The sequence below is a fragment of the Musca vetustissima genome, unplaced genomic scaffold, assembly GCF_032173495.1.
Source record: "Musca vetustissima isolate MV318-11 ecotype Yass unplaced genomic scaffold, APGP_CSIRO_Mvet_v1 utg632971, whole genome shotgun sequence".
Lineage (NCBI taxonomy): Eukaryota > Metazoa > Arthropoda > Insecta > Diptera > Muscidae > Musca > Musca vetustissima.
This window is the reverse complement of record NW_026873846.1, coordinates 502-15,149: the sequence shown is the minus strand read 5'-3', so window position 1 is coordinate 15,149 and position 14,648 is coordinate 502. Positions and strand designations below refer to the sequence as shown.

General features: G+C 34.5%; 1 protein-coding gene across 1 annotated transcript; it reads right to left on the bottom strand.

Moving 5' to 3' along the window:
* Positions 1-144: 144 nt before the first annotated feature.
* LOC133328620 (uncharacterized) lies at positions 145-3,663 on the bottom strand. The gene has a single exon (XM_061537166.1). It carries the CDS (start codon positions 3,661-3,663, stop codon positions 145-147), a length of 3,519 nt encoding a protein of 1,172 aa, XP_061393150.1.
* Positions 3,664-14,648: the final 10,985 nt, after the last annotated feature.

The window sequence follows — 14,648 nt, the reverse complement described above, 5'->3', positions numbered from 1 at the left end:
CTCGTTTATTATTTTACTCAGCTGTACGAAACATTACAAATTGTTTATATTTCCGTGGGTCGCCCGACAACCATTGAAGTACTGTTTTAGAGTCGGTCCACATTATTTTACGCTTTATTTTTAAGTTATGAGCGCATATATTTTTTACAAGCCTCGTCCCAATAACCGCTCAGTGTATAGATCATTGTTAAGTGCTTCGTCCCATTCAATTCCACTCCTCCAGATATGTTGTAATATGGTTTTCAGATACGACATAAAACAGGCTACGAAACCTAATGGATCGAAAACCGACATTAAAACTTGCAGTACTTCCCTCTTTGTTGGAATAATATCTTCAACGAATATTGGACGTTTGATTCTTACGAATTTCAAATTTATTTTAAAGGTATCTGATTTCGAATCCCAATAGAGACCGAGAACCTTTTCATACTGATTGATGTTTTCGTTGCATTCAAAATTTTTATTCATAACAGTTTGGACTTCTCCGAGGGCCTGTAAAACCTCATCCGAGTTGGATAACCAATTCCTCATAACAAATCCTCCACAAGCATGTACTTCTTTAACCTTTTGAGATAATTCAATGGCCTCCGCGACAGTATCGGTGGAATCTATGAAGTCATCAACATAATGTTGCTTGGTTATGGCTTCGATAACTTTGGAGTCTTCGTGGCCGAATGCTTCTGCATTTTTGTTTCTCACATAATGTGAAATGAACGGAGAACAGGATGCTCCAAAAGTAAGAACGTTAAGTTGATAAATCAGAACCGGATTTTGACTATCCCACCACAAGAATCTTTGAGCACTCGCATCCGCTTTCCTCACTCTTATGCGGTGAAACATTTCCGCTATGTCTCCGCAGACCGCAACTGCTCCTATTCTGAATTTAAATATGACATGCATTAATGGTCTAAGTAGATCTGGCCCTTTAAGCAAAAAATCATTTAAAGACACATTTCCAGTTTTGGCAGCAGCATCCCATACCAAGCGGACTTTATTTGGTTTATGGGGATTTTTTACTATAAATGTAGGAAGATACCACACCTTTCCGATTTCTTGTTCCAAAACATAAGAAGGCAACTTTTCGGCATAGCCTTTCTCTACTAAACCTTCTATTTGTTGCTGCAAAACTTCGGCGATTTTAGTATCACGACGTGCTTTTTTCTTAATGCAATTTAACCGCTTCATTGCTGTTGGTAGGCTATTAGGCAATACGGTATTATCCTCTTTCCATAGTAGCCCTACTTCGTATCGTCCATCTTTAAATGTACATGTTTCTCTCATGATACGCAGAGCTCGTTCGTCTTCTTGTGGTACGGCCAGATATGTCGATAAATCAGTGCAGTCACTTTCACCAGAAAAAAATTGTTTTACTACTTTGTGCAGCTGCGCGTCTTTAGTGCATACACACGAGTGCACATTTAACGTTGCTACCATTGAATTACCACCAAAAAGTGTCCACCCAAGTCTAGTTTTCGAAGCAACTGGTTGGTGCCACTTCCCTTCTCTAGTCTTAATAGACGAAATCAGATTTGGGTTATTTACACCTATAATCATGGAAGGGACAGCATCTTCATATTCCTCTAGAGGTACATCGACCAAGTAAGGGTATTTTTGTCTAATATCCTTTAGCAACAAAGTTTCTGGTGACAAATTCAAACTTTCTACTGTGTGAACATTTTGGAGAGGGTAAATTATAGAACTATTTTTGGCTGATATTTTCAGATCGAACCTTCTAGATGCATCTTCGAAACGTACTACATCACCAGTCCAACGCATGCACAGTGGATCAGTGATTCCTGTTACACCCAACTTATCTGCAACACCCTCCTCCAAAAGTGTTAAACTAGACCCATCATCCATAAGCGCAAAAATTGTTACAGACTTTGAATTGTTATAAAGTGTTACTGGCACAATTCGGAAAAATGAATCCTGTGTCCCCGAAGCTTTATGATTATTAATAGTGCTTAATGTACTTACACCTGGATAGTCGTCGCTGTGAAGTAAGGGGCTGTGGCGTACAATGCATCCATTGACACCACACTCTCTTTGAAACCAACACTTACGTCGATGTCTTCCAAGACAAATGCAGCACAAATTCTTCGATTTAACTAAATCCCATCTTTCAGTGGTAGTCATTTCGTTAAATTTTGAACATTTGGACAACTTGTGTGCATCTTCACACAGAAAACAAACTGGTAGTCTACGCTTGTCCTCGTGTTCGAAATGTGTGTTGAGACGGTTTTCCTTCCTCGACGTTTTCTTGTCATTGGTGAACTCGAAATTGGGAACGGTGACTCTACATGTAGCTTCCGCAATAATGTAAAGCCAATCCGAAAAATCTATTAGAGTTGGTCGTTGCTTATCTTTTGAGTGTAATGCCCATTGAATCATCATATCTGGTGATAGCTTTTCGACTAATTCCTGTAGTAGAGTAGGGTTCATAATATAATCATCTAATTTGCTAGCACGTATAGTAGCGCACATATTTTTAATGGCAAAAGCAAATTCAATCAAAGCTTCGAGTTTTCCCTTTGGCAAAATCATTTTCCGAATATCGTCAATTAGACTTTTAAGGACGCATTCTGGACGACCAAAGTACATTTTTAGAGTGCGAATGATATCTGGAACCATGTCGGGCAACATCAAGCAATTTCTTACAGCATCACGAGCCTTACCGTGTAGACACTTCTGCAACCGAATAAGGTTTTCTTCGTTACTATAACCTGCAGCATTTGTACTTTGTTCAAACGCGCTTATAAAAATTGGCCACTCTCGGGGGTCACCATTAAAATGTGGCAAATCTTTCGAAAAACTTTGGCGAGCAAAAAATTGTGTTGCTGAAATATTAATATCGCTTGTGTTATTGTTTACGTTTGGATCTGTCAAATAGCTGTTGTTGTTGAGAGTACTGGCATGGGGTATGTTCAATCCGTCACCAACTTGATGGCGATGTACATCACTCTCATTTGAATACAGCGGTAGAATATTTCTGTGAGTACTATGATACAGCGGTTGATTTAAAGTTGAGATGTCATTGTTATGATTTTGATCTCTATTTACGCCTGATAGCCTTGCTTGCGTTGACATTACGTTACCGCGACTATAATTATGCTGTGTTGATATACTTGCATTTTGTTGGCACTGAAATACTTGGGGCTGTTCAGATTCTTGGGTATGAATATTGTTATCTGCTGACCGTTCATCTGGTTCTCGCGAAATATTTCCCATAATGTTCGTCTGTTGCACGCCGTTATTTTGCAATAACTCATATTTGCGCCTAAGAAATTCTTCTCTTAATGCCATCTCTTCTTCGAGCTGTCGAAGTTGTAGTTGTGTTTTTATTGTAAACCCCGTTGGAAGAGTTGTTGTGAGCATCGTTTGATGAGAACCACTTGCTGACGGTTGTTGAAAATATGATGTCTCATCAATATGTTCGGTGCTGGTACCATTAGCTGTTGCTTCGACATTGAGGTTATGATGCATATTTTGCTGTTGCTCTTGACATTTCTGGCACATCCAATTAATTACACCACGGTCATCATCAATGTTACAACAAATTAAATGGTAATTTATTTTGCACCTCGAACATGTCACCATATGTTCGTCATCGGGATTGGAACAGAGAACGCAGCTCGATGGAATATTTGCGTTTTGCTGCGCCATATTCTTATTGTAATAAGAATTTTAAAGAATTGTTGCAATAAAACCAAGTTTTAAAAGCAGATTCTGTAGCGACTTCCTGTCGTTTATGCTGCTTTAAAATTCTAAAGCAAAGAAGTTTTATTTCAAATATATTTCCAATTAATTTTACAAATCACCTTAGTTTTACAATATTGCGTAACGCAGCGCACAAATTCAATTGTTACAATGACTTCTAGTATATAAATTTTTAATTGAGAATACTTCGTACATCGAAGTGAGTAAATTATAAGAGAGCAAATTTAGTACATAATGCGTTTAACTCAATGTGTTGAAGTGTTGTATTTTTAAATTCATTCATCGATTAATACGTAACTGTCGGTACTGTAAATACTTGTAACTGTCATATGTATGTAACAGGCAAAAGGAATCGAGATATCCCCATGGTTCCTTTTGAGAATATGCATAGAATCACTTTTTGAGTCGATTTATGCATGTCCGTCCGTCTGTCCGTCCGTCTGTTGATGTTAAATTGTAAACAAAGTACAGGTCGCATTTATAATCCGATTTGGCTGAAATTTGGCACAGCTCATTTATTTGGCCCAAGGACGAACCCAATTGAAATTGAAAAATCGGTTCAGATTTAGATATAGCTCCCATATATATTTTTGTCCGATTTATGGACTTTAGTCCCTGAAAATCATTCGATTTGCACGAATTTCGGTACAGCGTATTGAATTAAGTCTAAAATGATGTGTGCCAAGTTTCGAGAAAATCGGTTCAGATTTAGATATAGCTCCCATATATAGTTTCGTCCGATTTAAGGTAAATGGTGCACCAAAGTCCCTATATATCTTTCGATTTGCATGAAATTTGACACAGAGTACTGAATTAGGTCCAGAATGATGTGTGCCAAGTTTATAGCTCCCCATATATAGTTTCGTCCGATTTTAGGTAAATGGTGCACCAAAGTCCCTAAATATCTTTCGATTTGCACGAAATTTTTTATAGCCTACTGAATTAGGTCCTAAAATGATGTGTGCCAAGTTTCGAGAAAATCGGTTCAGATTTAGATATAGCTCCCATATATAGTTTCGTCCGATTTTAGGTAAATGGTGCACCAAAGTCCCTATATATCTTTCGATTTATAAGTAATTTGGCATAACGTACTGAAGTGAGCCTAGAATGATGTCTGCCAAGTTTCATGGAAATCGGCCCAGATTTAGATATAGCTTCCATATATAGTTTCGTCCGATTTCATGTAAATGGTGCACCAAAGTCCCTATATGTCTTCCCATTTGCACGAAATTTGGCATGACGTATTGAATTGAGCCTAGAGCGATGTCTGCCAAGTTTCGTGAAAATCGGTTCAGATCTAGATATATATTTTTTCGTCCGATTTAATTTAAATAATGTGCCAAAGTTCGTATGTTGCATAACGTACTGAATTTAGTCCAGAATTGTGTGTGCCAAGTTTCGTAAAAATCGGTTGAGATTTAGATATAGCTGATATGAAGTAATTGACGCACCAAGAAACCAATATATGGCTGATAGGAACTAAACGTACCGAAATTAGTATAACTTAACCTGTCGCAAGTTTCGTTGAAATCGTTTCATATTTGGTATAGCTTCCATATATATTTTCGGCCGATTTTAAGTAAATTGTACATCAAACTCCTCATGTTGTCAGATTTACATCAAATTTTGCACAACGTACAAAATTGAGCATAGAATAACTTAGTTACGTTTTCTAGAATTACAGACATAGCCCAATGGATGACCTATTTATATTTGTTTGAAGTCGATTTTCATACTTTTGTCCCAAACGAACGACATGTTTATGGATAGATCTAGTCCGATTCACATATAGATAAATATCACATAATTTATTTCATCCAATTTAATGTTAATAATGCTGTTTAATATACCCATAATGGTGAAGGGTATCATATAGTCGGCCCCGTCCGACTTTACTACTTTCCTTACTGTTTTTAATCTGACGAATGACTAATATGTTTCACATGTATATACACAAATTGTTGTGAAAAATATAAAAAATGTTGAGTTGAAATATATAAAAAATTAAGATAGCATACAAAAGGCTGGTGCGAAATGGAAATGGAATGGAACTGTGGTACAGGGTATTATGTCTTTGTGCATATGTTTGTAACAGGCAAAAGGAATCGAGATGGACCCATGGTTCTTTTTGAGAATATGCATAGAATCACATTCTGAGTCGATTTATGCATATCAGTCTGTCCGTCTATGTATTTTTGTGAACAAAGTACAGGTGGCATTTATGATCCGAATTATATGAAATTTGGCACAGTCCATGGGTTTGGCCCAAGGCCGAACCCTGAAATTGGGAAAAATCGGTTCAGATTTAGATATAGCTCCCATATATATTTTCGTCCCATTTTATATATTTTCGTCCCCCGATTTTGATATAGCATACTGAATTACGTCTAGAATGATGAGTGCAAAGTTCCGTGAAAATCGGATCAGATTTACAAACACCTCCTATATATATTTTCGTCCGATTTAAAGTAAATGGTGCACTAAAGACCCCTAGCTAGGCCGATTGCCACAACGTACTGAAGATAATATAAATTAATCTCTGGCAAGTTTCCTTGAAATTCATGTTTATTGTACACCAAATAATCAATGGGTGTTTGATTGAGATTAAATTTTAAACAGTGCAGCATAACGAATAGATTGCAGCATGCCGAATAGCGATTTACAAAATTTAGCATAGGTTGCAGAACGACATGTGTAGGGATTGATGTTAGTCGGTTTAGATATAGATAAATATCACATATTCATGTTTCTTCAATTTCATGTCAATGTTCCTTCGAAAAGGTGAAGTGTTGAAGGGTATCATATAGTCGGCCCAGTCCGACTTTACTACTTTCCTTACTGGTTTATCTTAACATATATAAAATTGATTAAGTTATAAAACCTGTAAGTAAAGTAGTAAAGTCGGACGGGGCCGACTATACGATACCCTTCACCACTTTGAATATATACAACAGATGAATTCTAACAAATGTCGCATTTTATAGGACCAGTAAATTCTGCAACCGATACTAAATTTTTCATTTGGTTAGATATAGAAGCTATATCTAAATCTGAACCGATTTCAGGAAACTTAACACACATCATTTTAGAACTAATTCATTACGCTGTGTGAAATTTCGTGCAAACCGAAAGATATTAAGGGGCTTTGGTACGCCATTTACCTTAAAAATATAATATGGGAGCTATATCTAAATCTGAACCGATTTTCAGGAAACTTAACACACATCATTTTAGACCTTATTCATTACGTGCAAATCGAAAGATATATAGGGACTTTGGTACATCATTTACATTAAATCGGACGAAAATATGTATTGGAGCTATATATAAATCTGAACCGATTTTTCTTAATTTCAATAGGATTCGTCCTTAGGCCAAATAAGTGGCCTATACCAAATTCCATCCAATTCGGATCATAAATGCGACCTGTACTTTGTTTACAATTTAACATGGACAGACAGACGGACGGACATGCATAAATCGACTTAAAAAGTGGTTCTATGCATATTTTCAAGGGAACCATGGGCAGACAGACAGACGGACGGACATGCATAAATCGACTTAAAAAGTGATTCTATGCATATTCTCCTTTTGCCTGTTACAAACATATGCACCAAGACATAATACCCTGTACCACAGTGTGGTGAAGGGTATAACTATGTTTTATTTTAATACTATCGAAGTGTCCGCTATAATTCCGAAATCCACTTCTATTCATACATCTAATATCAAGTTTAATACTTTTCGTACTCATAAGTACGAATTTCTAAAACTACCTCAATCCTGCTTTCAGATAGTAATCGTAAGTTCAAATTTAAAAATTCCAGCTCTATGTGTTCACTAAAATCCAAATTGTACCAGATTTGGTATCATATTGTACTTTTCATACCCATATTCCAAAACTATATCAATCCTACACTTTGACAATAATCTTAGTTGCAACTTTCAGAATTTCAGTTGTACCCGTTCACCAATGCCCAAATTGTACGAAATTAAGTAATTTTCGTACCCATAAGTAAGAATTTGCAAAACTACCTCAGTAATGCACTCCAATAATAATCTTAAGTCCAACCATCCAACGCTACTCTAACAGCAATATTTAATTTCAAATATAAGTTGTCCAACAAATTTCCAAATTACCATAATCCTTTTCTAAATTTAAGGATTCCACCTCTATCCTATCAGCCAAATCCAAATTGTACCAAATTTAGCACTTTTCGTACCCTATAATTACGAATTGCAATACTTTAAGAATCCCAGCTCTACCCTTCACATGAATCCAGAAACCTTACTTGAAATTTAAATTTTCCATTTCTATCCGTTCAACCAAATCTAAATTGTATTCTAACAAATGTCGCATTTTATAGGACCAGTAAATTCTGCAACCGATACTAAATTTTTCATTTGGTTAGATATAGAAGCTATATCTAAATCTGAACCGATTTCAGGAAACTTAACACACATCATTTTAGAACTAATTCATTACGCTGTGCCAAATTTCGTGCAAACCGAAAGATATTAAGAGACTTTGGTACACCATTTACCTTAAATCGGACGAAAATATATATGGGAGCTATATCTAAATCTGAATCGATTTTCAGGAAACTTAACAGACATCATTCTAGACCTTATTCATTACGTGCAAATCGAAAGATATATAGGGACTTTGGTACATCATTTTCATTAAATCGGACGAAAATATGTATTGGAGCTATATATAAATCTGAACCGATTTTTCTTAATTTCAATAGGATTCGTCCTTAGGCCAAATAAGTGGCCTATACCAAATTTCATCCAATTCGGATCATAAATGCGACCTGTACTTTGTTTACAATTTAACATGGACAGACAGACGGACGGACATGCATAAATCGACTTAAAAAGTGGTTCTATGCATATTTTCAAGGGAACCATGGGCAGACAGACAGACGGACGGACATGCATAAATCGACTTAAAAAGTGATTCTATGCATATTCTCCTTTTGCCTGTTACAAACATATGCACCAAGACATAATACCCTGTACCACAGTGTGGTGAAGGGTATAACTATGTTTTATTTTAATACTATCGAAGTGTCCGCTATAATTCCGAAATCCACTTCTATTCATACATCTAATATCAAGTTTAATACTTTTCGTACTCATAAGTACGAATTTCTAAAACTACCTCAATCCTGCTTTCAGATAGTAATCGTAAGTTCAAATTTAAAAATTCCAGCTCTATGTGTTCACTAAAATCCAAATTGTACCAGATTTGGTATCATATTGTACTTTTCATACCCATATTCCAAAACTATATCAATCCTACACTTTGACAATAATCTTAGTTGCAACTTTCAGAATTTCAGTTGTACCCGTTCACCAATGCCCAAATTGTACGAAATTAAGTAATTTTCGTACCCATAAGTAAGAATTTGCAAAACTACCTCAGTAATGCACTCCAATAATAATCTTAAGTCCAACCATCCAACGCTACTCTAACAGCAATATTTAATTTCAAATATAAGTTGTCCAACAAATTTCCAAATTACCATAATCCTTTTCTAAATTTAAGGATTCCACCTCTATCCTATCAGCCAAATCCAAATTGTACCAAATTTAGCACTTTTCGTACCCTATAATTACGAATTGCAATACTTTAAGAATCCCAGCTCTACCCTTCACATGAATCCAGAAACCTTACTTGAAATTTAAATTTTCCATTTCTATCCGTTCAACCAAATCTAAATTGTACCAATTTTAGTACCATTTAGTACACATAATTACGAAATTCAAAACTACTTACATGTCTCAATCCTACATTCCAACACTAGTTTTAGTCCCAAATTTCAAAAATTTTAAAATATTTTGTACCTCAATCGTATACTCCAACAGACATTTTAGTTACCAATTCAAAGGATCCAGCTCTATCTGTTCATCTAAACCCCATTTGTACCAAATTGAGTACCATTTAGTACTTTTGTACATATAAGTACGATTTTTTAAAGCTACCTCAATCCTGAACTCCAATAGTTTGGATTTTTTTTTTTTTTTTGTATTAACGATTCAAGATATTTCATTTATGATGACAAGGTGTATGAACAGAGAAAAGGACTACCGATGGGATCTCCAGCGTCGCCGATTCGATTCAATGGAGAAATAGACACACAAACCAAAAGTTGTTACCAAATATGAGCAAATATAGACACAAACATAATAAACAGTGTATTAAACATAAGCGACGGACATTTCCAAATAAAAAATGAATTATATCAATGTATATAATTTATTAGTATTTAAAGTTATTTCCAATATAATATTTGTTTTAGCCGAAATAAAATTAAGGAAATTATAGCTGAAATTACCTTTTTATCTTGACACATGGTAGTAACAATCGTAAAGGCCAATGAAACCAACAGTTTCAATTTCATGAATTTATATATTTAAACATTTGAAACGACTTGCTTAAAATGCCACAACTCTAATTGCTCCATATAATCGTTTATTTAGGAGTCAAAATAATCTTTGTTTGTAAACAATTTAGACAGCCGCTATGGCTACAATGTACAGTTTTTCTTCCGAAATGTTTTAATTTGATATTCCTTTATGTATGGTCTACTTATCTTTCGTTTATATTGGCGGTGAGTTTGCTATGAGCAGAACACAAGTGAAGCAATTTGTGAGATTGTGAAATTGTGGATAAACAATGATTACGCACACACAGAAAAAAATCCGAATGTAAAATCAACATTGCAAAATGTTGATTTTACATCGATGTAATGTTTTTTAGAAAAATTGTATTTTAACGTTGTTTCATATAAAACCAACAGTAAAACATGTTAATTCAACATTAAACATTGTTGATTTTAAAGTTTTCACGTTAAAATAAAATTGCCCATTTTTATTTTAACATTTTTCATAGTTAAAATAACAGTAGACAATGTTGAATTTCCATAGATCGATTTTTATAATAAAAATAACAAATTTTCATGTTAAATTAACATTGTGACAATAGTAAAATTAATAGTTATTAATGTTGAAATGACATTCTTCTATTTTAAAAATTAAATAACATTGACTCATGTTGAAACAACATTTCAATCATGTTGAATTAACATTGTGACTAGTTAAAATAACGTTTACCATAGTGAAATTAACATTGAGAAAATAGTAAAATTAATAGTAATTAATGTAGAAATGATAATATTCTAAAAACTAATTAACATTGACTCATGTTGAAACAACATTTCAAGCATGTTAAATTGACATTGTGAAATGTAAATGCTAATTGGAACAAGATTGAATTAACGTTGCGGATTGTTAAAACAACATGAAACAATGTTGAAATTAAATGAATTCATGTTGATTACAAAAAAGAAAAAGTACAGCTATTTTAGTGTATATAAGGAAGGAGGACATAAAGCGAGCTATTCCACCAATAGGCCTTCGTGCTTCTTTCCGGGAAAAGTTGTTCTGTTGGAGAAAAATGTAAGTAAGGAAAATAATTTTAAATCATGTTTTTTTGCAAATATTTTGTTCTTATTTTCTACAGTATAACATTGAAGACGAACCTTGTCCCAAACGATTGCCAATATAGAAGTCTATTGGTCATAAAATCAATCTAATGTTAGTACAACATCATCGCCGGCTTTATCCTTATCAACAACAATTGCAGATTCTAAGCTGTCTAAGGTAAACTTTTAAATCATAGTTTTTCTTTTTTGTAATATACATCATTTTTTGCAGAGGGATTTTTCTAACTGGGACGAAGTTAAATACAAATGGCAAAGTCGTGTGGTAGCAATTACGAATTCGTTAGCGATTGGCCATTATGAACATTTCCAATCGTACGTTGTAAACAAGTTAAAGAACTCCATGAATTTAGAAGCCCTCCTCTACATCTATTTCATATTAATGATGGTAATATATATATGAAACAAATATTTGTAAAGTTTATAAAAAGTTAAATTTTACAATAGAAAATAATAAATAAATAACCAAAATATATATAACATTTCAACATTAACAAATGTTATTTCGACATGAAATTCCATGTGGTTTCAATGCGGTTTTCATATCATTTCAACATGTCTTCATGTTATTTTAATATGATTTCATAGTTAATTCTGAATTCGTGTTATTTTAACTTTTAAAAATATTAATTTAATAAGAATTTCACATTATTTCAAAATGATAATCACGTTGATTCAAATAGTACAACACAGTTAAATTAACATGATTTTGTGTTATTTTTAAGAGAAAAAATTGTATATTAATTTTACTGTAAAATCATGTTGAATCAACATGAAACGATAATGAAGCAAAATCGTTAGGAAAAAATGTTGAATCAACATGTTTTTAATTGATTTTACAATGACTTTTTTCTGTGTGCATTAAAGTTTAAACAACATTTGTCATTTTTCATTTGGAAAGATCGTGTACTTTAAAAAAATTAATTCGCTTTACTACCAAAATATTTGAAACGTTTAGTTCCCTCCAGAACAAGTTTTGCAACTTTTTACTCAAAACCCGTCCTATACCCACGAAGCTAGTACAACTTTTACCCAAATTAAAGAAAGCACAAACCAAAATGAAATAAAAGTGGTAAAATTGCCAGTATATATTTCAAAATAAAGTGTTAAAATAAACTAAGTATGGTTTTAACACCCCGATCCTGAAAAAATGTGTCTATTGCAAATATTTAACGTTTATCAAACTAAATACACACTGAACACACACATAATATGCTGTTACATTACATGCTATCATCCGGATTGAATCTCATTTTATGACATATACAGATATAGAGCAATTGTGAAAAAGGTTCACCACTTTGATAAAAAAAAACATATTTTTAATAATGGCAATTGGGGTCAGTTTAATGATATTTTGTTAATAGATGCTTCTTATGTTGTACGTCATAAACATTTGGAGATTTTTTTCTATCGACATACATTTCATGTTCATGACACACATTGATGAGTGTACAACTGCTAACTGAAGAACCAATATTGTCATTCGAGATTATGGCATGTACTATCATTTAGTACAAAATAAAAATGGAATGGACATTTTAAGTGAAAAAATACAAAAACAAAGCAAAAAACAAACAAAAAATTATTTTTAAATCTTAAATTGTGTACACTAGGGTTATGACTTTTTGACACCACACTGTGGTATAGGGTATAATGTCTTTGTGCATATGTTTGTAACAGCAAAAGGAAACGAGATAGACCCATGGTTCCTTTCGAGAATATGCATAGAATCTCTTTCTGAGTCGATATATGCATGTCCGTCCGTCTGCTGATGTTAAATTATAAACAAAGTACAGTGGGTCGATTCAAATATTTTTCAATATTGAACATGCCTTGTTATACCCTACACAACTATGTTGTCAGGGTATTATAGCTCTGTGCAGCCCCAAAAGTTTGTAACGCCGCGAAATATTGGTCGTAGACCCACCTTTAAGTATACCGATCGTCATATCTCGACTAGCTGAGTCGATCTAGACATGTGTGTCCGTCCGTCCGTCTGTCCATTATAATTTGTAAACACGATACGGGCCACAGTTATGGACCAATCTTCACGAAATTTTGCATGTAGGATGGGTTCTGGCCAATGAAGACCCCTATTGTTTTTGGGAAAGATCGGTTAATATTTAGGAGATGAAATGGACCAAATACTAAATTTTTGTCGGTTTTTCTGGTCGCTCCACAGGCCGCAATTATGGCCCGAACATCGTAAAATTTTGCATGGAGAAGGGGGTCAGGCCAAAGAATAAGCAGGCCTTTTTTGATAAAGATCGGTGAATATTTAGCGGGTCAAATGGACTCTGACTTTTGTGTGAAAAATGACAAAATTTGTATTCTATAGCGTATATATTTACCCCTGAAGGACATAGACCGGAAAAGTTGTTATTATATCCAAGAGGAGTGGCTGACCTTTAAATTAAGACCAATTATATTGTTGCATGTGCTCTGAGGTGGGAGTTACACTTAAATATTTACAGGTATCTCCGTATTTGTATGTTATTTAGTAACTCATTATCACTCTAGAGAGCCGAACATAGCGCTGATCGCTTTGAAATGTTCCATGAGGTTCCAGTTATGGTCAAGGACAACGCCTATAAATTTTCGGTGATGATCAGATAATAATTTTGGAATGAAGTGGACCGAAAACTTAATTTTTATACCCTACACAACTATGTTGTCAGGGTATAATAGCTTTGTGCAGCCCCAAAATTTTGTAACGCCGAGAAATATTGGTGCTAGACCCACCTTTAAGTATACCGATCGTCATATCTCGACTAGCTGAGTCGAGGATGAGGATGCCAATGTCAGTATCACGAAATATTGCCCCGGCTCGGAATAAACATCCGCAGAAAATTTGAGTTCCGTGGTAGTTGTGTAGGGTATCGTATGGTCGGCCCCGTCCGACTATACTGCTCCGCTCACTGGTTTTCTTCTGAATTCTTACGTATTTCGTTTTCAAAATGTTCAAAATTGAAAGCTTTTTGAAAGTTTATCGACAAATTTACAGAATAACATTTTCGTTACTGCAAACGATTTTAAGTGTAGACAAAATTGTCGATTGTCGGATCGTTATAAGTTACAGAATCGACCTACAGGTTTAGATATAGCTCCCATATATATTTTCGTCCTATTTAATAGAAATGGTGCACTAATGTCCCTATAGATCTTTAGATTTGCATGAAATATGTTCTGTCCTAGGGACCTTTATCGTCTGGAGTAGGAATTAATCTACTAACGGCGTTGGCTGGCTGACAGCTTGCTCCGGCAACAGCTCAGTCTTTGGGGTCGCAGTTCTTGTCAATAAATTAGACCTCGATAAAGTGGACAAAAAACCAAAACATCTATAGCCAGCGGGAGGACAAACAAAAGATAGCAACAGCAAATCGCATGACAGCAAAATAGGTTATTGTCCGTCTGAAA

Coding starts and splice junctions, on each gene's coding strand:
- LOC133328620 (XM_061537166.1), bottom strand. CDS start 3,663: ATGGCGCAGCAAAACGCAAATATTCCATCGAGCTGCGTTCTCTGTTCC.